This window comes from Dermacentor variabilis, chromosome 2, assembly GCF_050947875.1.
Source record: "Dermacentor variabilis isolate Ectoservices chromosome 2, ASM5094787v1, whole genome shotgun sequence".
In the NCBI taxonomy this organism is placed as follows: Eukaryota; Metazoa; Arthropoda; class Arachnida; order Ixodida; family Ixodidae; genus Dermacentor; species Dermacentor variabilis.
In genome coordinates, this window is record NC_134569.1 from 49760330 (window position 1) to 49787853 (window position 27524).

Sequence of the window (27524 nt, forward strand, 5' to 3'; positions counted from 1 at the left end):
GACAGTCACCGATGATGAAAGACAGACTTTGGTTTCTGTTTTATAAGCCGACTGGACGAGAAAGCGTTCACAGAATAAAATATATTGGCACCGTTGACTCGACCGTCACCCTCACAGAAAGCCACCGAAGCATTAGCTGCCCTTTTTTAAATATCTATTCACAAAGATGTGTTAATGCCTCTAGGTCTTAAGAAAATCGAAAGCGTTACGTAGGACGCTGCGCGCGTGGTGCTTCCCCACTAGTCGAGAATGCACCGCCGCTATCAGCTTCAGTCTAGCTGCACCAGGTTAACAAGGTGCAACCTGGTTAATGTTCCTGCCTTCCATTTTCTTTCATTCTCTCTCTCTCTCTCTCTCTCTCTCTCTGCGAGTGTAGCTCGGCCTTTAGAGATTGTACCTGCGGCAAGTAGCAGTAGCAGTCACACGCAAGCCCGTTGTACGACCTCCGGATAGAGATGTGCAACAGGACTTGCAACATTTTCCTCGCTGTGAATCGTGCTGATCGCGAAGAGGTTTTGTGTTCGTTGAATGACGTAGACACGGGATTGTTGAGCTCCACGTACTGTACAACTTTATTTCTTCGAAAGCTCGTTTTTGTCACCCAAGCAGTAAATACAAAGAAGCTGCTTGTCAGTAAGTCAAGTGAGCAGAAACAAAGAAAAGCAACGCAGCACAAGAAAGTGATCTTGTAATGGAAAGAGGGCGCGGTATAAATAAAACAAGTGCACCATTTTATGACGCTGACAGCGTTGTCCACGCTCTAATATTTGTCACGAGGAAATTTTATCGCAGCAAAGCATATGAAACCTCGATAGACAGAGAGAAATCAACTTCACTACATACATATATACAAAAGAACGCAGTATACTCGTGGCTCACTGAGTGAATGAAAACTAAGCAGTAGCTATAGCAGTAATAAGAGTTAACTTTGCTCATTTAACAAAGAAAAAAATGTATCTGCAACAACATACAAGTGTAGTGGCCTCAAACCCGGCATCATATACAAGGTTAATGCTTTTAGCTTCAGAGAGCCCGCTGAGCAGTCAATTATTTAACACCGCGTTTAAATGTTGATCGTACGGTATACGGTATATTATTAGCAGCGGAGGACGTAGATGTTTACAACTGCTCGCAATGACGTAATTCAGTCATGTAATGGCGTAATTTTGCAGAACGCAGAAGCCCAGGCTCGCTGAAGCTAAAATGCATTGTACGTACGCCGTACTACAGAAATGCTACGTGGCCCTTCACTAGTGCGTTTAAAAGTGCCACCGCGCTGGAGCGGCCCGTTTAGGTGAGACCATTAAAGGCGAGAACGTCAGCAGTCTCGCCTCCGTCGAATCGCACACACACACGCACAAAAAACCGTTCGCACGATGTGTTGTAACCAAAATAGTGCATTCAACTCCATGTGGCATCTATAAAACTACACAAAAGAAAACACGAACCCATCAGAGCAGTTAAAGCGAAGCTGCTGTGACAGCCTTCCGAGGAAATACAGCATTTGTCAAAATTTCTGGAGCCGCTCCGCATCTAAGGAGACCAGCTGCAGGACCCTGGGGCAGAGTTTCTGCAGCACGTCTCGCAGTGCGAAGCTCAGTAAAGCGAGGAACACAGCCTCTGTGAATCCCTCGTCCTTTGAAACGAAAACAGTTCCACAAGGGTCCTGCGTACGCGAGTCTACGAGGAGGCTGGCCACGGATGCAGCGGATTCTGAACTTTTGACAAAGACTGCACGTGCTTAGAGAGCGCAAGCAGCTCATTCCTACCCGCTTCAATGGTAAAACACACGGTCACACGAAACTCGAGAGCTGCTGCGGTGAGACGTTTACTCTGGATAGTTACCCGTATGTCCAGAAAGCATAGGTCCTACGTCTTTCGAACTTTATTGATATAAAGCGGACTGTGATCAGCGGACAGGAGATGCTGATAAAAGGAAGTTTGAAGTCCAAGCTTGATGAACCTGCTGCTTCCCACTTATCAACGTCACTTTAACGCATGGTAACAGCGAAGACGTCAATCTTTCAGTCTTGATTTTTTTAGCTCATCTCGACAGCTTTAGTCTAACAGCAGGGTTTAAAAATTATTACGTGCGGGCTCCAACGATCAGATTTCAGTGCACCAAATTTGGGCCCCCTTGTGTCATGTTTATATTATCTTTTATAATACTGCCATATTATGAAGACATCAAAGCATATAAATGTATATATGAGAATCAAACATATCGCTTAAGTTACCTTCTCTACACAGCGATCGCAACGCTGTAGTTTCACTCTGACACTTTGTTTTCATAAGTGCATGGGCACCGATGGTTTCTGACTCCAACCGCTCTAAAATAAAACAGCAGCAGCTATCGAGTTCAAACACTTTGCAACTTGCTAAACTGCGACAACGTTCTGTTAAGCGTTCACCATTATCAAGCAATTCAGCTACAACTTGCTTGGGTTCTTCTCCTTTGAGTTGGCATCTGTTGGCACGTCGTTTCCTTTTCTTTTTTTCTTTTTTTTTGACAGAAACAGGGAGCAAGTAGGGATAGGAGGAGGAGGAGGAGAAGTTGGGAGTAGGTGGCTCAGGTGTGCCCGCAGGTTACCCGAGCAGACGTCGTCGTTGTCTGCTTCGGTGTTTTGGCGCTCAAGCTGTTACTCTTACAACCACTGCGGATCGGCCCGAAGCATCTCCCATGACGCACGACGGCTGTTGGGATCTGAGAAGCACCGAAGGACCATTGTCACCATGCACTAAGCGTCCATCAGTTCTTTCGTGAGAGGTCGCACGTTTAACGGTGATGGTTTATGACATTCTTTCTTCCTTCTGTACTTTTTTTCCCGGGCCAAGCAGATGGCGGGAACGAACAGAAAGATGCGATTCCTAGCAATGCGTTTCATCTTTCAGTTTCTTTCTTTCTTTTTTTTCATTTTTGTCCACGTTGGCTGCGCGCAGGGTCTGGAAGCAGTACACGCGTAGTTCCCAATTGCAGCGGTCCTCGGAGGAAGCAGTGATCAGACGGCGCACATGCGAAGCAGCAAAGCGCTAACTGCGGCCAGGACCACGACTGAAGACGCGATGCCAGTCTGCGGAGCCAGGTTGTGACCGGACGATGGTCGCGCGCTGTCCTTGTCTGCTGCGTGAACCGGGAAAAAAAAAGAACGGTTAGTGTCAAGCTGTTGGGCACAACTTTGGTCTGCGTGATACGAACAATCAATGATACGGCGGGCCATTAAAAACATAAAAGAAAAACAACAGAAATGTTGTTTGCTTGAAACTGCGACCTAAACAACTTGCGATAGTAATTTCAGCACTCTTTTGCACACGGTGACGCTGGAGTACGTGCTCCTACGCATTAATCGGATATTTAAATGCACCTTAAGGAACTTGCGCGAAGTAAGGCGTCGATACCACACGAATTAGTAAAATATCTGTGCTTGCGGCGGTGCAATATTGCAGCGCCATTTTTATTGCATTCGGCGAATGACGGTCGTTACTTCCGAGAGTTCGATGCACATCTTTGTGCGCGCGTCTATGTCAGATGAACATATGACGCACAAGAAGCTTCAGAAAGAAGAGGCTTCATGAATCAGTTCAAACACGAAGTGCCACTCGCTGTCCTAATACGAAAAAAAGCAAAAGAAATATTAGCCTCGTAGAAAAGCTAATGTGTGGACAGAAAAAGTTTATCTGATGTCAAGTAATTACGAGGGGAATGTGATTTTAAAAAAATTCCGTCGCGTACGTCAAGCATCCCCTGCCGTAATGGAAGAAAGAAGCGGCTTCTCTAAAGGACGCCGGAATTTCGTCTTTAGGAGATCGAAGTTAGAGAAACGCGCAATACGCTCAAAATCGTTAATTCGAAAACTGTCAGCGCTCTTAATTGGATGCCGAGTTTCAGAGATGTGCACGTGAGCTCCTAATGATCCTCCATAATCAGGGCACATATTCACAAAAAAAGGTCGTACGCTGAAACTTTTTTTTTTGTAATAGCCGATGCCGAACAATCGTGATGTTTAACCCGGCCGGCTGCTAGGCTAGTTTATTCAAGGTATACAGTAAAATTACAATAGCTAAATAAAAGGACACAGACGCCACTGAACAACACAAGCACTCACTAACAACTGACGCCTCTCAGGAAGAGATGAAATGACGAAACGAGAATTCGAGGTCTGTAGATGCGCGATGCAAACGTCACGGGAGTGCTCAGAACGAAACACTTTCCGCCAGTACTTCATCAGATGTAAGGACCTTGTCTAATCAACGTTTCGACGTTGTGTCTTCTTGGCAGAACACTGGTTTCTGTGCTCTGTGAATTTTGGTGAAATCTTCGCCTTTCGAAGTGCTTCGCCTCCCCGTCTTGCGGCCATGGACGCGGAGCATGCCAGAGGCCCGCCTCGCCAGAAGTCATCACGGCCGCCAACCGCAAGGAAGCGAGTTGGCTCCCCTAGTGACACCGAAGACACCGAGCTGTGCTCTATGTCGGAAGGCGACACATCGGACAACGGCTTCATACCCGTCTGGAGTAAGAGGGCGAAGAGAAAGATCCTCAACACAGCGCCGTCGACTCCAGCGAGTACAACGACTATGAAGTCAGGGCCTGCGCGCTGGCCACACGTCATCATCCTTATGCCGGAAGAACCCTCCAGCAACCTACGATTGCTGAACAGGCAAGCCCTATCCATTTTTCTGGAATCTGCGGTGCCGGATCAAATGAAAGACAGAATAAATCCACGCGTGAATATACTCGCTATAGACGTGTACAACGCGAGTGCGCTTGGAAAAATTCAAGAAATCACAGAGCTAGACGGAATCAAAATGCGCCCCTTTATCCCGATCGACGACACATCCATAGCCGGTGTGATTTACGACATTGACATTGCCATTCCCAATGATGACTTACCTAGCCTCATCAAGCCGGCATACGAAGGCACGATTATTACGCAAGTGCGTCGCCTTGGGAATACGCGCTGCGTAAAAGTAATATTCAAGGGGGAGTGTATGCCATCCCACGTTAAAGTCGGACATTTCCGACATCCGGTTCGACCATTCATCCAGATGCCGCTTCAATGTCATCAGCGTTTCAGGCTAGGAGTTGGGACACACGCCCTCGTCAAGGGCGTGTGTCCTAACTCGCTACTGTGTCCCCGTTGCGCTGAACCTAATGCAGAAGAGACCTGCGGTGCCACGGTTCTGAGGTGCGCCAACTGTGGCGGCCCTCACGCGGCCTCGTCGAAAGAGTGTCCCCGCATCAAGAAGGAGCGCGCGGTCCTCAAGCAAACGGCCAGAGACAAGTCGGCCCACAGGGAGGCAGCCAAAGTAGTCCGGCGTCGGCGTCGACGTCTGCACCATCGTACGTCTTCAAAGAAGGCGCATGCGCGAAGTGATAGTTTTCCAGGCACTCGACATTTGCGACACTTGCCAGGCACTCGACATTTTGGCAGGCCCTCGACCCCCGCAAGCCACTGTCTCACATTTGGAAAACGCTGCAAGGTCTGCGTTGCCTTCCGGAACGGCGTTTTCCATTGAAGGCGCTCGCGCTTTTCCAAGGGCGGCAGGACATCGATGTCGCAGAAAACTTTTGTGCACGGATCGCAGACCAAGCAACTCGTCCAAATTCTCCAGCCCGAGGCGACGTCCCCATACCCGTGAATGCCGCATGGACCTTCCTTTTACAAAGGATGAGCTCGAGGCGGCACTAGCTCTCTGCAGGCGCTCATCATCTCCGGGTCCAGATGGTATATCATACCGTGCCTTGTGCTATCTCGGAGAATCCGCATGGATAGAATTGTTGGGTCTTTACAACTCCTCATGGCAGGAGGGAAATGTTCTTGACGAAAGGAAAGTAAGCCTCCTGGTGTCAATCTTGAAGCAGGGCAAATCCTCACTGGAGCTCACCTCTTACCGCTCAATAGTGCTGGCCATCTGTGTAGGAAAGATAATGGAACGGATGATCCTTGGCCGCCTCGAATGGTACCTTGAACACTACAAGATTTATCCGAATTCCATGGCTGTTTTCCGACGTGTCCACTCTTCCATCGACAATGTAGTTGATTTCGTTTCATATTTCCAGCACGAGAAGTCCCGTAAGCGTTTATCTGCAGCTTTATTCTTAGATGTGAAAGGCGCATGCGATAACGTATTACATGAGGCCATTCTCGACGCTCTTGCGACGGTTGGCCTAGGTGGTCGAGTCTTTTTAAGGATTGCAAGTTACCTGTCTGCAAGATAATTCTATGTGTTAACTGACGGTGGCCCAACGATGCGACGCTATACCATCAGAGGCGTTAATCAAGGCGGTGCTCTCAGCCCGACGCTATTCAACCTCGCTCTTGTTGGACTTGCTGAATACTTGCCAACTACCACCAAAATTTCAATGTACGCAGACGACATCTGTGTCTGGACTTCGGCAGTCACACGTCCTCAGAAACGTGCGCGGCTTCAAACAACGGCAACTTTGACAGCGAGCTTCTTGTGTAAACAATGTCTCAGCATATCACCAGAAACATGTGCACTAGTGGCATTTACTCGCAAACTAATGGCGCCTTATGTCATCTCAATCAATTGGCGGACCATTTCTTATGTCAGAACTCACAGATTTCTTGGCGTAATTATTGACCGAGACCTTTGTTGGAGCCCGCACTTGGCCTACATGAAACGGCGCCTGACAGCAACTTCCCAGTTGTTTAAATACTTGACAGGTAAAATGTGGGGGGCTGCCAGTAGACTCTGGCAGCCCTGAAATGCCGAAACTCTACAGAGCTCTCTTTCTCAGTTTTTTTAAGATATAGTCTACCTGTACTGAACATCACCTACAAAAAGAATATTCGTCTTCTGCAGGCAGCACAAGCTCAAGCACACAGAGTTTGCCTTGGTTCGCCCAGATGCACATCAACAGATGCAACTATTGCGATTGCTCGGGACCATCCAATGCGAACTCACATTACGGTGGAAGCCCTGAGAACGCACATCAGACATTTTGCACGTGCCCCCTATCACCACCTTGCAACACTACCTTGAGACAGGCACCAAGCACCATTCACTAAATGTATCGTCAAGTACAACGAAAAACTTCCCTCAGGCTTCACCGCTGCATCTAAACCATCGATACCCCCTTGGTGTCTTATCAGCCCAACAGTCTATTTAAGTGTACCATGAATCGGTAAAAAAGTCTGAGCTGTCGTCGCCTGTGCTGAAACAACTGTATCTGCTTCTTCTGCACGAGAGGTACGCGGACAGTGTACATATTTATACTGATGGTTCCACAAACATACAGAGTACGTCCGGTGCTGTGGTTGTCACAGCAAGAGCTATTACCATCAGTTTTAGGACTGATCACCCAACGACATCGACATCTGCGGAACTAGCTGCTCTTCGCGCTGCACTTTGTTTCGTCATTCGGGAGCCACCTCGACAATTGTCAATCTTCAGCGACTCAAAGACAGCCCTACAATCTGTGCTAGCAGCTCTGCGTCGAGGGCCATTCGAACATCTCGTATTCGATATTAGATGCCTACTCCATACATATGAGAAAGGACACCATGTGACGTTTCAGTGGCTGCCAAGTCACTGCGGCGTCATAGGAAACGAAGACGTCGATAATGCCGCTCGGGCAGCTCTTGAAGACACACAGGAAGAGGCCATACCACTTTCGCGGTCCGACGCAGCTAGCAGACTTCGATTGCTTGCACAGGAGATCACGCTCTCTCTACGGTGCACACAACAGCCAGACCAACGGGAGCAACCGTCAACCTGCCTTCTTTGATCCGTCTCTGTATGCCAACTGGATGCCGCCGAAGAGAGGCCACTCTGCTTTATCGCTTATGGCTAGGGGTGGCTTTCAAAAAATCTTACTCATCTCGCATTGGAATGGCCGACAACGCTCTCTGCAATGCCTGTCTTTGCGAGGAAACGCTAGAACTCATTCTGTGCGACTGTCCTGAATATAATGTTCAGCGACAGTCCCTGGCATCCGTTCTAGCGCACCTTAGCACTAGACCATTGTCACACGAAACAATTTTCACATGTCACCGACAGAAGACATCGCAGCTAAAGGCGACGAAGGGTCTACTTCAATATTTGAAAAAGACGGTATTTGACAAGTGGCTGTGACAGTGATACCACGCACCACGCAAGAGTGGTGGACTCTAACTGACAATGTGTGTGCTCTGCTATGTGCTCTCTCTCTCCCTTTCCCATCTTTCATCCCCCCGTCCCCCTCCTATGTGTAGGGTAGCAAACCGGTTGAGCTAAACTGGTTAACCTCCCCGCCTTTCCTTCTCCACTTTTTCCTTCCTTCCTTCCTTCCACCAACCTAGCTTCTCCCTTCCTCGAGCCAACAAATGTGTCACAAACGCAATCGCACCGCCTCTGCGGGATAAAGAAAGCCTGCAAGAGCTCACGCGCCACACTGCCCCTGCTTCGACCTAATATTGTCATCTAGCCAAACATGGGCACGCCCTTGCAGCTGCCCCATTGCGTAGGCAAATGCGCATTCCTTTCTGTCTACAGCCTTTCCCCTTCGCCCAACGCCGAGTAACAGGTCAGAACATTGATTCAGGCCGACTTCTCAGCTTTTCTATCATAATAAATACCTCTCTCTCTCTTAGAGTACCCCTCAAGGTCTGTTCCTGCGTTCTGCTCCATGTTTTTCTTTGTTATGTCGTCTTACTTTCAATTTCTGAAGAAGGATTTCGGCTACTGCCACTAAAGTAAATTCAGGGTAATCAGCCCTCCGTAGCCTTTACAACTCACTGCTAAAACTAGTTTCAGCGCAATGGTCACATGACTTTCGTACCATTGATTACAAACAATAGGACGCAACTGCTCTGTCCACTGTCTTAAAATGGGATGAACAGGAAGTTAGTAAGTCCTTACGCGCGCGAAGACTGTCCATCCAGCACATGTGACTCTTTTATTGATCAGTCTCTTGTCCATATCATTTTTTGCGCTCCTTTAATGTTACTATAAAGTGTGATGTTGCATATAGCATTAATGAAGGGAACAGCACTTACGACTACAGTTACGAATGAAATGTGAATACTGCCCCAGTTCCTCAGAGTTTCTACTATTATGAGAATTATGAGCGGGAACACAGGAGCGCGTGTAAGATAGCCTCGAACCCTGCAATGGGCGATGCGTGGCAGCCGCCGTCGGAAACAAAGTGGAGAGGAGGACACTGTTCTAATAAGTGTTAGCACTCCCACCATGCGTCTCTTTATACAAAGTGCGGAACTTCGCATCACCAGCGCACATTGATAAAGCTGTTTGATATTGCGGTTACTGATAACTTTGTGCACCGAAGCGTGGCCAATAGCAGCATTGTCTTGAAGCGTTAACATTCGAGAGCTACTTCCTTGGGAAATCTGTCCGTCTATCTGGAACACGTGACACGATGCGCTCCATAAGATATACATCAGGTCCTATGGGGGTATATCTGAAAATACCTTACGCTAAACGCGAAAACGGGCGCCTAAAAGCTGCGCTCAAAAAAGAAAAGAAAGACACGACTGAAAATAAAATGACTCGCTGGAAGTTACTGTGCACGTAACCGTCTTATCGGTTGTCGGCGGCCAGTGAAATGCCGTAAGCTGCCGTTTTCGACAAACGTAGGCGCCGTGGGAGTGCCAACAGTTAGCGGAAGAGCGTCCCCCTTCCTCCTCTGTTTTCGACACCGCCATCCGCGTATCGCTCTAACTCGGTTTCTAGGCTATTTGCCATGCGTTCGCGTGTTCCCACGCATATTGCTCACGATAGTAAGTAAAACTGAGCTGCCGCCCTTATTATAAGCGCTTGACCTCTCGACTGTCCTTAGTGCACAACTTTTTTTTTCGATTGAAAAAGAAATGCGGGTTCTAAAGATGAACATTGGAAGGCTAACGTTGCAAGCTAGGCTGTTCGCCACAGAGTAAAATGATAAACATTACGCCATACATGACCATTCATGGATGCGCCATACAGAACATCGAAAAGACGGCCATAGGTTGCGACTATAGTTACACTGGTCGCGATTCACATTTCCTGCGATGCATCGGACAGGACAGTTTCGTGGAAGCATGGCGCACGATGGGACCGCTTCACGACAACGCACTCAAGGAAGGCTCACTTTCGTTTAATCTACAGTTGCCAAAACGTGGATCGCCAAGATTTCGACACACGTCCATCAGTGTATTTCAGTCGCGTCTGCCCGTCGTCGCAGCCATGGGATCGAACCGACGACCAACGTTTTACTTATTTGAGGGACACGACGTCTGAAAGCAGCCCAGCGGCTCAGAGAGGTTGTACTGCTGAAAGCTACGGAATAAGTTTTTTTTTTATTACCGGTAGTTATTTATCGTGTATACGTATATCTCGATGCGCGAGTGTTTCTGCAACTCGTACACGATTAGAATGGGGCGTCGTGGTCGGGTATCGGCCCCGCAACTTCGTACTCAGCAGCAGAACTCCGTGACCATTGAGCAACCGCGGAGGTTAACGAAAAAAAAAAACGAAGGCCAAGCGCTCAAGCAGGACTCACTTTTTTTTCAGTTGATTTGCAGTAGGTAGAGGTGTGAACTCCCCCCCCCCCCTAAAAAAAATTGCACTGGTGTCGAAACGCGCCGGTTGTCAAAGCCGGTGATCGAACCGGTGACCTCGACCTTACCGCGCACACTCTGTGCTACTAAGCGCACGACCGATCGCTTCTCCGCGATGGACGAGAATGGCGGGAAAAGGGTTCGTGTAAGGGAACGCCGGCGGATGTGCAACACCGCGGGGGGCAAAGGGCCTCTCCCGTTATACGAGCGGCCGTAAATGAGCGCACTGTAGAGGACGGCGACGACGGGCACGATGGGCGCCCATTCCGGCAAATTGCAGCGTCGGCCCGCTTGTCGAGTGATGTCGCCGCCATAGCGGACGACTACGACGAGGGGGGGGGGGGGGGGGGCAATCCTATATACACGATACACACGGGCTGGCCATTTATTCCGAAGAAGAGGCACGTCGCTTGGTCGCATGTAAATGCGCGCACGAGGGCTTGACCGCGCTGGCGCATTGTGCGGAGCACACATAGCCATAAGACGTCCCTGCTGTCACGGCTTCATAAAACACGTATATGCACGCCAACGATGACGGGCTGTGTCGAAGGACAGGGGCCGGTGCTCTAAAAATAGTATATGCTCGAATCTTCGCAGGCCGAGAGAAACCAAGCGAAATAAAGAAAGAAATGCAAGATAGCCAAAAATAAATATGAACAACAGACAGCTGTGAATGTATTGGGCTTATGCTGTGCGATTTCAGCACGATTTTATCTGGCGCATTCGCGGGCTAATAATTTTCGTCCGTGATTTGAGGCCTCTGTTTATTCTCCCGGTTTTTTTTTATCTTCGTTCGTTTAAAAGAAAATGTTTTTAATGATTATTTGGAAGTACTCGAATAATTGAACCCTGGTAAGCCAGAACAGTCGAATAGCGAGGTGGGCAAGACATATTTCGTCGCTTGGTGCTAGAAATAAACTTATTGTTGTGCCTGCAGCGTGGGGTATCAAGAAGTATTAAGGACTCGGGGGTCACTCATAACTGAAGACGAGAGAGAGAAAAAAACAACTCCAAAGAAACAACTAATAGGCTCTAGAAGACTTACCTGATCTCTCGTAGTCCTGGTTGAAGTTGGGAGAAGGGTAACCCTGAGTGCCTTCTTCTTCAGTAGAGTACTCTCCTCTGCGCCCTAGAGGAATTTTTAAAAATTCATGTTTCATAATCAGTTCGCTCGCTCGGTTCGCAATCTGATAATTGTAATGTGCACTTCCTGCTATGCCGCATCTGATAATGACGTTATTTACACAACTGTTACAATAAAGAAAGATATTCGACGAAATCCAAAAGTTTCTGTGGCAGACGTTTCTTCGGTCTATTTGGCAACTTGTATAAGCTATTACTGAGCCAGACGATGATTCTCATCGCCTAGGGCTTGTCAATTTTCTAGCAAGAAAAGTGATTAGTATGTTGAATTATTGTCAGTTGACTAAGTTGGATAAGTTAATTGACTTATTCATTAAGCTTATTTAGCTTTTAATTCCTGCAGCAGCCATACAAGATGACACTTTTGTACTTATGTTATGGATTATTCCTGAGCTTAATAGTGAGTGTTACTGCGAATGAGCCACCTAACAAAACGAAACGCTGCATTACTTTTGCTCGATACACGCAAGGGTCACGTAATTATCTGTAACTCATTTTATTTCACTTGTTAGAACTGTTACCTACTAAAACTCTGATGTCACTTTATTTTATTGTTATTTTTTTATTTTTTTAAATTTTGATTGCCTAAGTTCTTCACTTTCATTTAAGCAGTGCAAACTGCATTCGTAAGTGAAATCTCCTAAAGAAAAGTGCTTTGACCATGGTGAGGAAACCTTAATAAGGTGTCGCACTGAATTAGTAATACTCCGATGCAAAAAGAAAACACCCCGAGAAAAGTTTTCGGTATACGCACCTTCTTTGAGCAGAGCGTTGGAAGCGTGCGTTCCCAAGTGGTGCCGGGGCCCATTGGATTGCTGAGTTGCTGAAAAGATACGAAGGAGCGTATATACGTATAAAGGGCATCTCGCGTTGGAGTGTTATGAGGTCCTCGTAGCTTCAAGTTTACAACGAGGAGGTCATTTGGTAAAATGAAAATGAGATAAACTTCCAGCACCAACTCATCGAGCAGGCACATTAAAGTGATAGCAGTAAAAATATGGATTTTCTTTAACCATCTAGATGGACAATATTGCGCTCTGTTCGGAAGAGGGCCACTCAGCTAATGCGACCTTTCCTTTGATTTCTTTCTTCTTTTTTTCCAAGTACACCGTCACCCAGTGTCCACGTTGCAGAACGTCTGCTTTGTATTGAATTAGTTATTGATCAAATTTACTCGTTGAGCTGCATACAACTACATCCCCGAGAACTCGATGACGCTGCTTTAAAGAGCTTCGATCGACCGTCTGACAAAGAGTAAGATTGATGTGGTCGCTTCCCCACAGGACATTATGATTTCTTTTTCTTTTTCTTTCTTCTTTTTCGTTTCACAAGCGAGTTGCGTTTCCGTTGCCAAGATAGCGAGGAAAAGAACAGATGCGACGTCTTTCTTCACGAATTCACTCGTTCAGATAATTTACGAGTCCATTATCCAAAATGGTGGCTGTCCTTAAAAATATATGCCACGGGAGAGGAAGCATACACATTCGGGTTCTGATGCAATTGGTTTTAATCCCCTGTATTGGCGGTTATTTTTAAATGTTTTGCTCTCGCCTGCGCAAAACGTTATCGTTGGACACTGCAGAGAGGAGCTTAAGGAATTTGTAGGGAGGCTAAATAGAAGAATCCGGCTTGCCCGCCTGCTGGAAGGGGGTAGCAAATTCCCTCTAAGGATGTCGCAGCTACCACAAGGCTTCTCCCGCTGCAACGCAACATTATTGCGTCGCTTGTGGTTGGAAGCAGCAAACGATCATTAGTGCCTCGCTAGGATGGATGGCACATTTTCCCGCGACACTTGCGGTTGTGAGCATAGTCTATCAATAATGCGCTCTTCATCTGAACCCGATACAACGACCAGCACTTTCTAGACCTCACAACCTTAGAACACTGAACCCGCCGTGGTTGCTCAGTGGCTACGGCGTTGGGCTGCTGAGCACGAGGGCGCGGGATCGAATCCCGGCCACGGCGGCCGCATTTCGATGGGGGCGAAATGCGAAAACACCCGTGTACTTAGATTTAGGTACACGTTAAAGAACCCCAGGTGGTTGGAATTTGCGGGGTCCTCCACTACGGCGTGCCTCATAATCAGAAAGTGGTTTTGGCACGTAAAACCCCATAATTTATTTTTTTGGAACACTGAATTTAAGCTTATCCTCAGGCACAAAAGTCTTTGGACCATGGCCAAAGCTGGAAGCTCAGAGAGCGACATGTTCGTTGCTGCTGTTCCTGTTTCCGACAGACCTCAGCGAGCGGCTGTACTCTCGATATGTAGCACCGCATGAACGCAAATTCCGTGTTAGTTTTTTCTTCCTTTCTTTATTTTCATCCCTTAGCCCTTTACACTTTGCTTAGGGTGCAAATCAGAATTGTGTGCTCAGTGAACTCCCTGGCATACCTTACATGTTCTGTGTCTCTGTCACTTTCTCTTTAAGGGTCTGTTGTGCCACCCTGAATGGAAGCAAACCAACTTTTATGTGCCGCATTCCTGGCAGGGAAAAGCATTGAGGAACTTTAAGCGAAGAAAAGTAAGAGGACGCTTTTTTGACACTACACAATGCGAGTTGTCATCTTGAAAGTACGTGCACAAAAGAATACAATCTTACAGGTTGCCTCCCAGTGTTTCCTGACTTGGAACTCCCTGGAAGACGCGATGGTCGATGACGTCGGCCGGGGTATTTCTGCGAGGATGTCGAACGACGTGTGAAATTAAAGGAAAACCGATACCCAACGCATAACGTGTCATCCATGAAAGCGCGAGAAATACTGCAACGAAATGTGAAGCGAATGCTCAAGGTCTGCTCTTCATTTTCTTTTCATCGAGAAGTAACGACCTAAAGCACCACCGGAAACACTCAAATATCCATCAAACATAATTTTCTGTAAAAAGGTTCAAGCACCATGAGTTACTAAAGTCGAGTACAACTTAAGAACGCAGGCGAGGCCCCGCCCAGACGACCCAAGTGCGGCAGCCGATTGCCTGCACGACTAAGAAAATAGTCCCGCTGACGCGACTCGGCCCAGTTCGAATGTTCTCCGTAGGCGGGGTCACCGGCCGTCCGGCCCATGACGTAAGTCTAGAGTGCGCGCCCATTGGACTAGGCGCGTGTGCATCCACCTTTGAGGGCCAAATGCCGCTGCCTTCTAATGTTGTACCCGGCTATAGTGATCTGCGGTTTTTAAGTACCATCTCTTTGTACACGAGTACAGCCCGGACATTAGGCTCAAGCTCAAAATTACATACACGATCACACAATAAAATTTTACAGCGCACCTGTTAGCCTCTTGGCGGTCTGCATTTTTCGCGTCCGCGTCCGTTAGCGAAAAATGTAGGCCGATCCCTGTGGGAGTGCAGGGCCAGGAGATGTGGCTCCTGGCCCACGTTAGGCAGAATCACGCATACAATATACAGAACAGCATTCGTTTCAAAAAATAAAAAAACAAGCTCAAAACAAACATCCGAACCACATATTCCGACGAGCCTGTCAATTTCAAGCCTGCCATTTCCGCGCTGTTATTCAAGAGTTAACCGCTCCTCTCCGTAACGCCCTAGTGGCCCTGAGAATAAATAAATAAATAAATAAATAAATAAATAAATAAATAAATAAATAAATAAATAAATAAATAAATTGATGACTAGCTCGCGAGAAATTCATAAGGGCGTTCTATGCGGCTTCTCGGTGCATGCGTGCGTAGCGGAAAGCTTTCAATATCGGACTTCCGTACTGAAGGTCCTAGGTTCGAATCCTGACGCCGAACGTTCTTAATAATATTATTTATTTATTACACAGAACTCTGTTGAAAATGACGAGTTTGCAAAGGTCATGAAGCAGTTCGAATCCAGAAGGACGAAGTTTAGTCGAATCAAAGTACTTCCGTTTATTCCCATGTAGGCTGAACTACCCCGATTGCAGCTCCCGTATATAGACACTCCCGTTACAGCACGGCAGTGGGTAGATCACGCAGAGTTTAGGGCTCCCGAGGAACCACAGCGACCACAAATCGATTGTCACTACCCTTTGTCCAAAGTAATTAAACTTTTCATACGCAGATCAGCAAGGGTGGCGCTTTTGCAATATCTTCTCTGGACATCCATTTTTGCAGGGCCGGGGTATCGAGTGAACTTCTTATTTGCACCAAGAACTATGGCTCAAAACTGTGATTTGCACTACAGAGCTGCACAGGTTTATGATAAAGGCGATGGTCAGGTATCAATGGCGTGAAGGACCGTAAAACTTGAATAGGGACATGAACCAAGCAAAACGTTCAAATTATCTCAATATATTTACTTATATTGCGTTTATCAGGTATTAATGGCGTGAAGAACCGCAAAACTCGAATAAGTACATGAAGCAAGCAATACATTCAAGTTATTTTAATATATTTATTTATGTGGCGTTTATTGTAAGGTTATGGCAGGGGTCAATATTCTAAAACCGTCAAAGCGAGTATCGCAGCTGCCACGATATCTGTCATGAGGCTCTTGTTTTGCTGGGCGCGACACTGTAAGGTTTGGAAAGCCTTTGGCGCTCATGTGCAATGATATGATGCTCGAATTGCAGATATTGAGCCATACGGAGTAGTGTTTAACATGAATTTAGCGAACGAGTAGCTCGCTTGTCTTGTTTACTAGGTTCCACTCTAAGAAAATAATTTTCTATTATTTGTTTCTGTTTTTTACTGAAAAACAATATCTTAACATAAGAGGTCGACATTTCAACGTCAGGCATCGTCCCCACTAGTGCGTATGGCGCTGAACATTTAATCTTCTTCTGGCACCGTAGTTCGTTGCTTATGCTACTGAGAAACAAATGAAAAGTTGATAGGACATGTAAATTTGACAAAACTTGGCGATGATTTGTAACTGAAGGTTCACAAATTCTCGAATTGATCACAAAAGTCTTAAGAAGGCCGATGAGCAAAACGTGAACAAGGAAAAGGCGGGTGCTCCCGCTTTTACCTTGTTCTCGTTTTGATCGTGCTCTTGGATTTACGCCTCCTGCCTTCCCCGTGTTTTCCCTTAAGAATTCCCAGTATACGTTGTTCGTGCATGTGTGTTTTGCGACGTCTGTGAAACTACTTTTACTTTACACAAAGTTCCCAAAATACTTCATGTTAAGCCCTCTGGAACAACAGAAGCTACGATAGTCTATAAATATTAAGAACTCTCCCGTTGGCACCAGATTTGCTATGCAGTTAGAATGTTTGGCAAGTGAACTTTATTGGCAAGTGCAACAAGAAAGCTACATACAGGAGCTCTATGCATGTGGTACGTTCCTCATATCTGTACACACCAAGAGAATGCTCCTATAATATACTATAGGGCAAAATATTGTATTTTCCATGGCTAACTTTACTGCTAAAAATACATGACAGGACGTTTTCTGGGCTCATGAACGAACTGTCGCCCCAATACGTCTAAAATGGTTTATACAAACAGCCCAACAAACGAAAATCTTCCGGTTTCCACCCAGAAGTGATTATTGGCAGTGAGACTTAACATGATGCGTTTAAGAGAAGGAGTTTATGATGGTGCTGATTTACTAAGATTAGAACAGAACAGTGGTGTTACTTGAGTACTGTCTGTCATGGCGCGAAACAAAGTAAAATAAGAGCAGGACAGGAAAGACCCCCTGTCAGCAGGGTTACGAATGCGAATGCGAAGTACGCTTTTGGATCACTCATCATCGCGTTCTAAGTGGTGTGAACTACTTAGTACGGACAGAATTAATGCCGCGGATATGGCAAATGTGCTGTCATTAGCCACTACGTTGTGAGTTGACGTCTTGTGTTGTAATTCCCGCATTTTTTTGCACACTTTCAATCCGTGACAATGCAAGCAGGAACCTAGCCCTCCTTACACGTACTCTTCTCGGCCGCGTTCGTGGAGCCACGGGTTCTGTATAAACGCTTGCTCACAAAATAATTTCAAACGGTCATTTCCTAGAACTCACTGACTGCCTCCGCACTGGTTACGGCACTACTTAAGGCATTAGCTCAGCACAGTACACCATTAGCAATATAACAGCAACGCTCACTGACCTTGGAGCTTGATGTTTGCCTCCGTCTCCCCCAACGGGTTCTTGGAGACGCACTTGTAGGTGCCGAAGTCGTCGGGCTTCAGGTCACGTATAGTGAGGCGCAGCAGCAGGCGGTAGGGCCCGGTCTCGAGCACCAGCGAGTCGTACTTGGCGCTCGAGATAAGGATGGTGCCGTCGTCCCGCTCCCAGAAGGTCATGCCACGCGGGTGCGTCTCCAGGTTACACTCGAGCGTCACGTCGGCGCCCAGAGGAGCGCCGACCAGCTGGTTGGGCTGCCAGATCATGGGCGCGACTGTGCGGGCAATGCGTGGAAGGTGAGAATTGCTGGCCTACTACTATGCGTTAGGACTAGAGTTGTCAACTCCTGTATGAAGAGTGCAATTAGGATGTAGTATCAGGCCAGCTACCGCGTGTACAGGAAGGAAAGAAAAAGAAAACGGGGAAGCGGGATTGTGAAAATAAAGACGGAAGGCTACGTTTAGCAAATCGACTTTGAGAGCGTCGAAGCGTGAAAAACATTTTGCAGAAACCGTCGACGATGATTGTCAATGTAAGCGAATAGCCCGAACGAACGAGCGAGCGAGCTCCAAGGGGATCGCTGCGGGTGACACATTGCGTATGTATCACGGGTGCACGACAGCACAGTGCGCGCGAGCCAGTTCCTTTACGCCAAAGACTCGGGAATCAAGCAGGCAAATTTATAGCATTTAATTAACCACTTCACGAAAGCTTCACCACAAAGATTACAACATGTGCTTTGGATCTGCATAATTTTTTGTGTGACGTAAACGCTGCGCCACTGTATAAGGTCACCAGCGTATGCCCAATGTATTCGACGGCCTGGCGAACTTTATGTATGAAAACTTTCAATCGCACTTTCATAGAAAGCACAAATTTGAAAGTATATGTTGAATGCAGTGCTGGCGACCTTGTGTAATTGTGTAGGGTTCACTTATACAAAAATGTACAGGAAGGTTAGTGCTGTGTGTTTTAGTGTATTTATCTCATTTCGCCTTCGTTCATCTTTTGCGGCCTGCGCCAAACCATGAAGTCCTAACTCGGCCAAACCGTTCTGTTCGCGAATAACAGCCAATTTTAGCTTTTGCATAGAAATGTCAGACGCGCTCGTATTTCATGCCGTGCACTCACACTTTCTCACCAGGCAGCAGTCGCAGCTGCCTGGAGTCACACATGTGCTCTACACCCAATGTCATACTCACAGTCAACCTTCAGGAGTATGCGCTTGCTGACAGATGGCTGCACCCCGTTGAAGGCGATGCACAGGTACGGCCCCATGTGCAGCCGCGTCACTTTGCTCATGTTCAGGTACTCGCCTTGATAGCTGGGAACTCCTGCGGACAGCGCCACAATGTGTAGTCATAGTTAAGGTTGATCTTTTTCCTGGCTGCTTTCACTCATAATAAGAACACAGCGCACAAGGACATCGACGATGACGCGCTTACTTGTGCAAGAGCTGGCGAGTGTCGCTTAATTGACATAGCTTGACGAAGGGGTTCAGAAATTGTTCAGTTCCTGCCGTGTATATTGTATTACGCGTGTAGCGCTGCGACTATCGCCTCCAGAGCCGGCGCATAAGAAGACGGATCGCGTGCAGGTAGCACGAGAAAGGAACATTCACCTTTAAGTTAGTCTGACTGCTCGCTCGCATACTAGTCTAGTTATTGCATCATCTCATTTTATTGTATGTCTTTTATTTTGCGTTTATCGTCTTCAAATAAGAATTTTCTTTAGCGACCTCCTGCCGCCCGATTCTTGGCCTATCCATACCTTAGTGGGTGCGAGCCATGACAGAGGCTCCTCCTCCTCCTCCTCCTCCTCCTCCTCCTCCTCCTCCTCCTCCTCCTCCTCCTCCTCCTCATCATCATCATCATCATCATCATCATCATCATCATCATCATTAGAAGACGTTGGCGCTCGACATGGTCGCGAGTATTTTCTCCGAGTCACTATGCTGGTCATATGCATTACGCCTTCCGGATTTCACATCCATATTTCGGACTGAACTGTCAGTCCTTATCTGAGCTCTTCAAAAAAGTCCTTGAAAATTTTCAACAGCAGTTATAGTGACTGAATCACTGTCAGTATGCACATCACTCACTTCATCTTCAGACACCCCCCACCCTACTGTGTAGCCAATACATTTAAATCATTAATCCCCCCAACCTTAAGCCTGTTGGGGTTTTTATGGGTTCCAGGCCATCGTGGTATGTTCTTGAATGAAATGGCAGACACACTTGCGCGGACGTCTCTTGATGGACCAGCTATGTTCGTTACGCCTACTTCGGCTTATGTCACTGCGGCTAGGTTTAGAAGATTTTCTCTTTTCCAAGATTCTACAAAACTGAAAATCCAAATTTCGGAATTTAATCATTTGCCCTTTTCATATTATAATAAATGGTGTCCCACACGTAAATTAGAAATCTCCATAACAATTTTACGGTGCCGCATCCTACCATTAAATTTTTACCTATACAGGTCTGGTCTGGCACCGTCCCCTTTGCCAGGAACCCGAAAACATTGATTACTTTCTAGTAGCATGCCGTCGATTTAGAAATGAGAAGAAGGAATTAGTCTTTTCCTTCCGAAGACGGGGTATTTCTTTAACTACTCAAAATAACCTCTCCTTCGGGGCTTCTTCATTGGGCTTTAGCCAGGAGAAGATCTGCGTGGCCATTTGCGACTACCTCTGTGACACAGGGAGGCCAGCTACCACGGTAGTTCTCGAAATCAATAATCGGATACATCATTAAATCGCTGATTGTGTGTTCGAAAATTTCTAATGCAATCCAAAAAAAAAACACACACAGAAAAAATAAATTATGGGGTTTTACGTGCCAAAACCACTTTCTGATTATGAGGCACGCCGTAGTGGAGGACTCCGAAAATTTTGACCACCTGGGGTTCTTTAACGTGCACCTAAATCTAAGTACACGGGTGTTTTCGCATTTCGCCCCCATCGAGATGCGGCCGCCGTGACCGGGATTTGACCCCGCGACCTCGTGCTCAGCAGCCTAACACCATAGCCACTGAGCAACCACGGCGGGTCACACAGAAAGAGAATTTGCTGCTAATATATAATTACAAATATTTTCATTTCTGTATCTGCCGCGTAAATTCAGTTCTTGATTACCACGAACGTTATACTTCACCGTGATTTTACTTTCCGCTTAGGTTTTTTTTCTCTCTCCCCTTCCCTTTAACCTTTATCCGCCGGCTTCTTGGCCAATCCCCCGTAGTGGGTAAGCGCCACAAGTGAGGAGCAAGCAAGCAAGCAAGCAAGCAAGCAATGGCCAATCCGCCATACTGGGTTGCGTCATTTCACCGAGGAACAAGAACAAGACCTGAACGACTGCGGTATCGGCCGCTCCCGAGATACCGCTGCACCATGGCTAAACGACCTAAATAAACAGTGGCCGCGGCGGCTACCTCTTCGCACCGCCTCCCACATGCGGTTTAGCCTTCAAAAACCCTGCAGCGGGTGATGACGGACGCCGGATGGTGGAGGGCTCCGAATTAATTTTGAACATCTGCATATCTCTAACACGCACCTAAGTCGCCTAAGTTCACACGAGCGCGTTTGTATTTCACGCCCGGATAAATGCGGCGGCCGCGGCCAGGAAACGAAGCCGCGCCCTCCTGCTCAGCAGCACAATGCCAACGTCATCTACAAATGCAAAGAAATAAGGGCTGTAAACACACAGCAAGGTTTAGCGACAAAAGTTCGAACCCCAACGCAAGGTATTTCAAAAGCGATCAGGCTAAACAATCCGGTTATATAAGAAAAGAAGCGACAAGGCCGCGAAACCTGTGTCTTCACGACCGCTCTGAGAAGGGAAGTGCTAATTGGCATCGGGCAGCTGTCGTCGCTCATATGTCCAGCGAAAGGATTAGCTGACATTTTCTCTTACGAACCATTCCAGCGTGGGAAGAATTTGGGAATACGGGACCAGGTTCTTCCTCCGTGAGATAAAGGGCATAACATTAGCGTAGGTAGCCTGCAGATGACAAGCCGTTCTTACAAAGGTCAAGTTTTTTTTTCAAGTTAGAGCCCGGAGCTCGCGGTATTCACAGGGCAATTCTCACGCTAAATGATTCGTACGAAGTACCACGCTGTAGTCACCGTGAACATATTATTAGGAAAGGCGGCTTACTACATAGAAAAACCGTTAATGTATGGAAAGCTTTGTGAATTTGGCCTCCCCTTCTTCCTACCTTCCATTTCTATGTTTCTGTATCCTCCTTCTTGAAGAGTGGGCAGGCGTGGTGCCCCTTTCGGCGGCAGTTGCAAGCCTGCTCCTCGTTTTCCCTTTTCTATCAAGCGTATCTATGTTTTGAAAACTAATAATAATAATAATAATAATAATAATAATAATAATAATAATAATAATAATAATAATAATAATAATAATAATAATAATAATAATAATAATAATAATAATAATAATAATAATAATAATTGACCTCTAGCCCGGCATTCACACCTGCTTAAGCTCGTTTCCTCCTTGGCCAACGAAAGAGGAAGCGGCACGATAAAGTCATGAATGCTGAGCCAATCCTGGACGGCGCTTACATAAAAGAATGAAGGCCTACTTTTAACAGTACATTTGTTTATTTCCTTCGCCGAAATAATTGCGCAAGCCGAGATTTCTTTTCGGCAAGCTTGAGGTGCGTGTCGTATAAGCTACCCTGCGGGAAGGTGCATCCGGTACTATGTTATGCGTTCGACCTCATCATCATCACGTAGCTTCGAATTCCACAAACTTTAGCATAACTGCGAGTCTGCCTAGTTGGAACAGATTCATTTTAAAACACAGTTATTGCGCGCAAAACAAACAGGGACAAAGAAAAGACAAAGCACTCGTCCTTGTGTTGCTCCTTTTCTTTTTCCCTGTTTGTTTTCCACGCAATAACTGTTTTAAAATGAATCCGTTCCAACTAGGCTGACTCGCAGTTAGTTATGCTAAAGTTTGTTTAAAAACGACAAACTTTGTTCCCCCGCCTATACAGAGTACGCGACTGGAATGTACAAATTTATCCTCACGTTTTCACTCACACTGAATGGGCCACTGTATCTGGAAGTGAATGCCGATGGCACCCAACTGCGAGGGCGTGTCGGTTCGAAACGTTGCGCCTCTCGCCGCCTTGCGTATTTCGCTTGCGCTCTGCGCGAGCAGTATTGTCTCGGCCGTCGCCACGCCGTCGCGTGCAGCTGGACGCAGCGATGCGCAAGGTAGCCGCGCCCCCCTGTTTTGCACACCGCCCGCACCGCAGCGCCGCTCGGCGGCATTGTCGTGCGGTCAATACGGCGCGCAGTAATTAGCAGGAGCAAGGACTTTTCCCAGGCACCTCACGTGATTCAGGGCGCAGATTCAGGAGCTATAGATTGTAGGTTGGAACTGATTGTATCGGTGAGTGTTGGCCAAAACGCTATGTTAGACGATGTGATAGCAAAATCGCTGGCCAGTGACGAACGCATCTGGAGGAGTGTCAGCTTCGTTAATCTCGAGATGCATTATCGAAGTTTTTGTCCGTGAGATCTGTTTCACATTGACCGGCCGGCTTCTTTGAGTATGTTGGCTATACTGCTTGGCAGGCGGCTGTATATGAGCCGTTCTCGTGAACTAAGTTAACGACAAATTTAAGGCAAAACTGCAGTCTGGGCTGCCGTGTACAATGCACACTGATGATGTCGGCATAAGGGCCTCTAGTTTGTCGGTCGGTGAGCTTCAGTCGAAGCTGCTGGACGGCTTAGAAATGATTGACAAGGTCACGAAAGAAAAGGCCAGGGGTGTGTCTTATGCTGAAACAGCTATATTGATTTTCAGCAAATGCGAATTAAGAATGTTTATCTCATTCTTGAAGGTCGAACTTTGATGCCTGTGGAACAACATAAATTTCTCGGACTTAGACAAGTATCATGGACTTCGCACCAAAAACTCACTTGAAAACCACTCTATCATAAACGTGTTTCGCCGATTAGCCTAAACAACTTAAAGCGGGGAAAGATAAAACAGTCGCATCACTACTACTAATGTACGTCCACAATGCAATAATAAAGCGTAAACGTGGCTTCTTCGGCACCCGTTCTAGCGAGATGACTTATCGCGTGTCTTCGAGTCCGCCGAGCAAACTAGATGTTCTCTTCTTGCAGCTGACTATCATCATTTGTTTTTGTTTTTTCCAGTGCTTAATCATAGATTCAGCACCAAGAAAGCTTAAAGCCTTCAGCTGAACACCATGCCGACGATAGATTTGTAGTAGGAACAGTTTACGTCACATACGGCCTGAATATTCTTTTCACATCTGCAAGGCGCACCCGAAATCACATGCACACGGTGCATTACAGCGATTGACTGAGCGCTGGCGTATAGGGTACAGATTTCACTTTGCCCGTTATCCTCACGCTTTTCTGAGATTTCAAACGCGAAACGAACCATCGAAACTGGGTATCCTAAAAGCAATGCCACCGTGCCCATTTTTTCTTATAGTAAATAAATGAAATGATACGAGCATTGCTTCAAAGACGTTGCTAAGTGCCGTGTCAAGGCCGTGAGCGAGATGCAGCGATGGTTTTTCTGCATTCAACGCACGATCTTAAATTATGTTTCTCTGTTTCTCCTCCCATGCGCGACGTGTGTCGAAATGGAGATCACGTGATCATAAAGAGCACGCGAAAAAAAAATAAGAACAAGAAACGAAGCAGGCGAGATGCAAAGAGAGACCCTCGTATATATTATTGCTCGTCTGCCAAGAAATCCAAACATTTTCGCTTCATTTCCGCGGAACTCGCGGAGAAGGCCAGGCTCTCGGTCTGCATGATTTGCACACCATCACTTAGGCGTATATTCCGGGAAAGGCAAACGGTACTTTTCTTTTTTCGAACAGGGATGAGAGCTCGGGTGTGTCGAGCGAGAAACGCTCTCCGTGGCCGCCACCGCAAAGTTTCTGGCACGGACGCTCGGCCCACACGAGCTTTGAGCATGGTGAAGTGTCTTCCATGGAGAAAGAAGTGGGGTGCAAGGGGAAAGGGGGGGGGCAGAAAGGGAGCTCTTGTTTTCTGTCTAGCCAGTTTTGTTCCTGAAGGGCATCACAAGAAGCCACTGGCCGGCATAGGTCCGGGGCCGGACCCGACGACGCCGCTGAGAAGAGGACGGACCGTAGTGACGACGTCGTAACTTTCACTTAGGCCGCTGTCCTCGAGACTTCAATTTTCAAAACGAGTTTTCCTCTCTTGCCGTTTTTTTTCCCGGCGTTTGCAGTCTCCCTGGTGCGGGGCAACCCTTTCCTATCCCCATTTCTCTTTCGCTGCCGCTTCCCTCGTGGGGAGGCCAGCAGGCCGTGGCTGACACCCGTGGGTCTTTTGTTTCTGGTGTCGGGGCCGCACGGGGCTTCGCGCTGTAAGGCAAGGGGCTCGGGCGACGTCGTTGGGGGTAGTCCTCGTTACATAATGGAAGCGGGACCCTCGTCGCTGCTCGCGGAACGCCGTACGTCTTTTACGCACTTTGAATCGTGTCGTGCCTCTACGCTATACGGTTTCTTGTTTTACTGCACCGTCGCCCAGCGCGTATGTGTACAAAGCCCAGCTTTGCTTTCTCCCTCGCCTGATTCCCCTGCCCCTCAGCTTTCCGAGCCCGGTACTTGCTCTTCTCGGTATCTTTTCCTCGCCGTTTCACTCTTTCTATCTTTCCGTGTTCTTTGTTCTCTCGTGCATCTCATTTCTTTTATTATTGTTCGCGCGGCAAATGTTCCGAAGCCGTCCAGTCGCCGTCACCGTCGCTGCCTTCTTGGAGCGACCCGAGTAACTTCCCGTTTCGGGGCCTTTTCTCTCTTTTTTTGGTCCGTGTTTCTTTCCAACGCTTTCTGAACACCGCTATCCCACCGCCGGCCAGCTACAGCCGAGCAGGTTTTATACGCGGAAGTGAAGGCACAGGAGAAACTGGATGAAGCGAATACGTTACGAGGAGCGGGACGGCCGTTAACAGTGTTCTGCAGCTGATGTAGTTCGCGTTATTAGGTTGCCTGATCGCGCTCCAAGGCACGCGCGCGCCTCCTGGCGATGGACGATGCCTTGTCCGGCCACTTTCCTCTTCCCCTCTTTTCTTTCCTTCGGGATTACGTCTTCGCTTCACCCAGGCAGGCACCATCGCGTGTTCGTACGTGTCCGTGACTTTTGAGAATGGGTTAGGCGTTGCGTGTCGCACGCCGCGGGCAGTCGAAAGCACGCCCGCGTCTCGCGCTTTTGATCCGGACCCTTTGACGATCATGTCGCGTCAACGCACAGGTCTCCCCGAAAAGAAAACAAATGACAGCAAGAAATTGGCTAAGGACAAGCTCGGGGGGACGTTACTTAGCAGGTGATGCAAAATTCAAGACGCGAGAGAGAAATAATCTTCGTGCTTGCGTTGCTTCTAGCGTGGCGCGCTACTCTTGCTACACGTGCGCACCTGAGAGCATGCACGGGGAAGTCGAGGCTTCTTGATGGCTAAAACTTTGATGGAAGCCCCGGTTAAATGTATTCACTACTTTGCGAGAAGCCTATCTGCAGCCTGGAAGTTCTATCGCTGAGTTAAAGAAAGTGAACATATAAGAGAAAGAATATAGGACCACTCCTGGAGCATATATGAGCGAATGCGTGCAATCGGGTAAGCTTGCGTCAGGTTGAGCCTGAAGTTGCTTCACGCTGCATTATGAAGCGACGTTAACTTCCGGAACAAAAAATGCATATGTTAAAGGAACTCCAAGTGCGTACTATTATAAGACTTCGTCTGAGGCTCGTAACGGTGGCTTAATGCACATCTGCAGTTTATGATCCGACGACTTGCGCGGAACCGACGACTCGGCGCTTCTGCCGGCGATTATAGACTCGGTCTGTGTTGAGTGCAATTTTCGAAGCTTGAGTCAATTTTTTTATTTGATTTAGCGAATTGCTGCAATGCCGATATCACGCTCGCTCGAATGTAGGCTAACCACGCACCACAAGAAAAGAAATTTTTATCTTAATAGGCACTCGTTTGCATTCAACTCGAGAAGCCCGTGTCCTCAACAAATTTTTCCAAACGATGTTCTCGCAAACGCTTCAATAAGCCTTCGCTTCGAAATGGATGAGGTTGCTTACGCCCTGCGTACATAATGATGCGAACAATAGACCACACATTGCGCACATCTGGCTTACTTGTATGAATAAGCATAATAGTGAGGAAATGCGGAAATGCTACAGTAATGTAATAAAAACGTGTTAGTGTTTTCTAGAGTAATTATTCTAGCGTATACTGATGTAACAATGAGAGTGAGAGAGAGTGAGAGAGAAATAAAAGGAAATGCAGGTAAGTTAACCCAATCGTGATTCCCTATTTGTTGGTCTGCGCTGGGGGAGGGAATAAAGGTAGCACGAGATATAAAGTACACAGAGGGCGTACGTCATCGGGGACAGCGAAACACATGTGCGAAATTAACGTTGGGTAATAACTGTAATAATAGTGTACTAACGTTCAGTGAAATTAGAATTCGCGGCTGCTGGTCAACCTCTTGAAATAAGCGAAGGAGTCAGCACCTAAGCTAACTGGCCATAGAGGACTTGAATCCCAAAAATGAAATACAGGTTGACTGTCTGGGTAGGAAAGCACCGTAACTGTCTACGCCAAGAATAGGGGAGCAGAGTCGACAAACAGTTCGATCACAAATGTCTTGTTCTACTTTGTAACGATACTGGTGACTCAAAAGAAATAAATGATAACCTTAACCAGCGAAGTCTAAGGCATGATTTGAG

General features: G+C 47.1%; 1 protein-coding gene across 2 annotated transcripts in view; it reads right to left on the reverse strand.

Moving 5' to 3' along the window:
- Window positions 1-554: 554 nt before the first annotated feature.
- Window positions 555-27524, reverse strand: part of LOC142571812 (neurotrimin-like) — a 174033-nt gene continuing 147063 nt past the window's right edge. The window contains exons 6-11 of one of the 2 annotated variants that reach the window (XM_075680444.1): window positions 18958-19089; window positions 17739-18029; window positions 14303-14377; window positions 12457-12525; window positions 11605-11688; window positions 555-3121 (exon numbers count right to left, since the gene is read on the reverse strand). In XM_075680444.1, coding sequence (XP_075536559.1) covers window positions 3000-3121; window positions 11605-11688; window positions 12457-12525; window positions 14303-14377; window positions 17739-18029; window positions 18958-19089 — 773 coding nt within the window. In that variant the 3' untranslated portion in view covers window positions 555-2999. The remainder of the gene's footprint in view (window positions 3122-11604; window positions 11689-12456; window positions 12526-14302; window positions 14378-17738; window positions 18030-18957; window positions 19090-27524) is intronic. The other variant, XM_075680445.1, reaches the window with a different exon arrangement.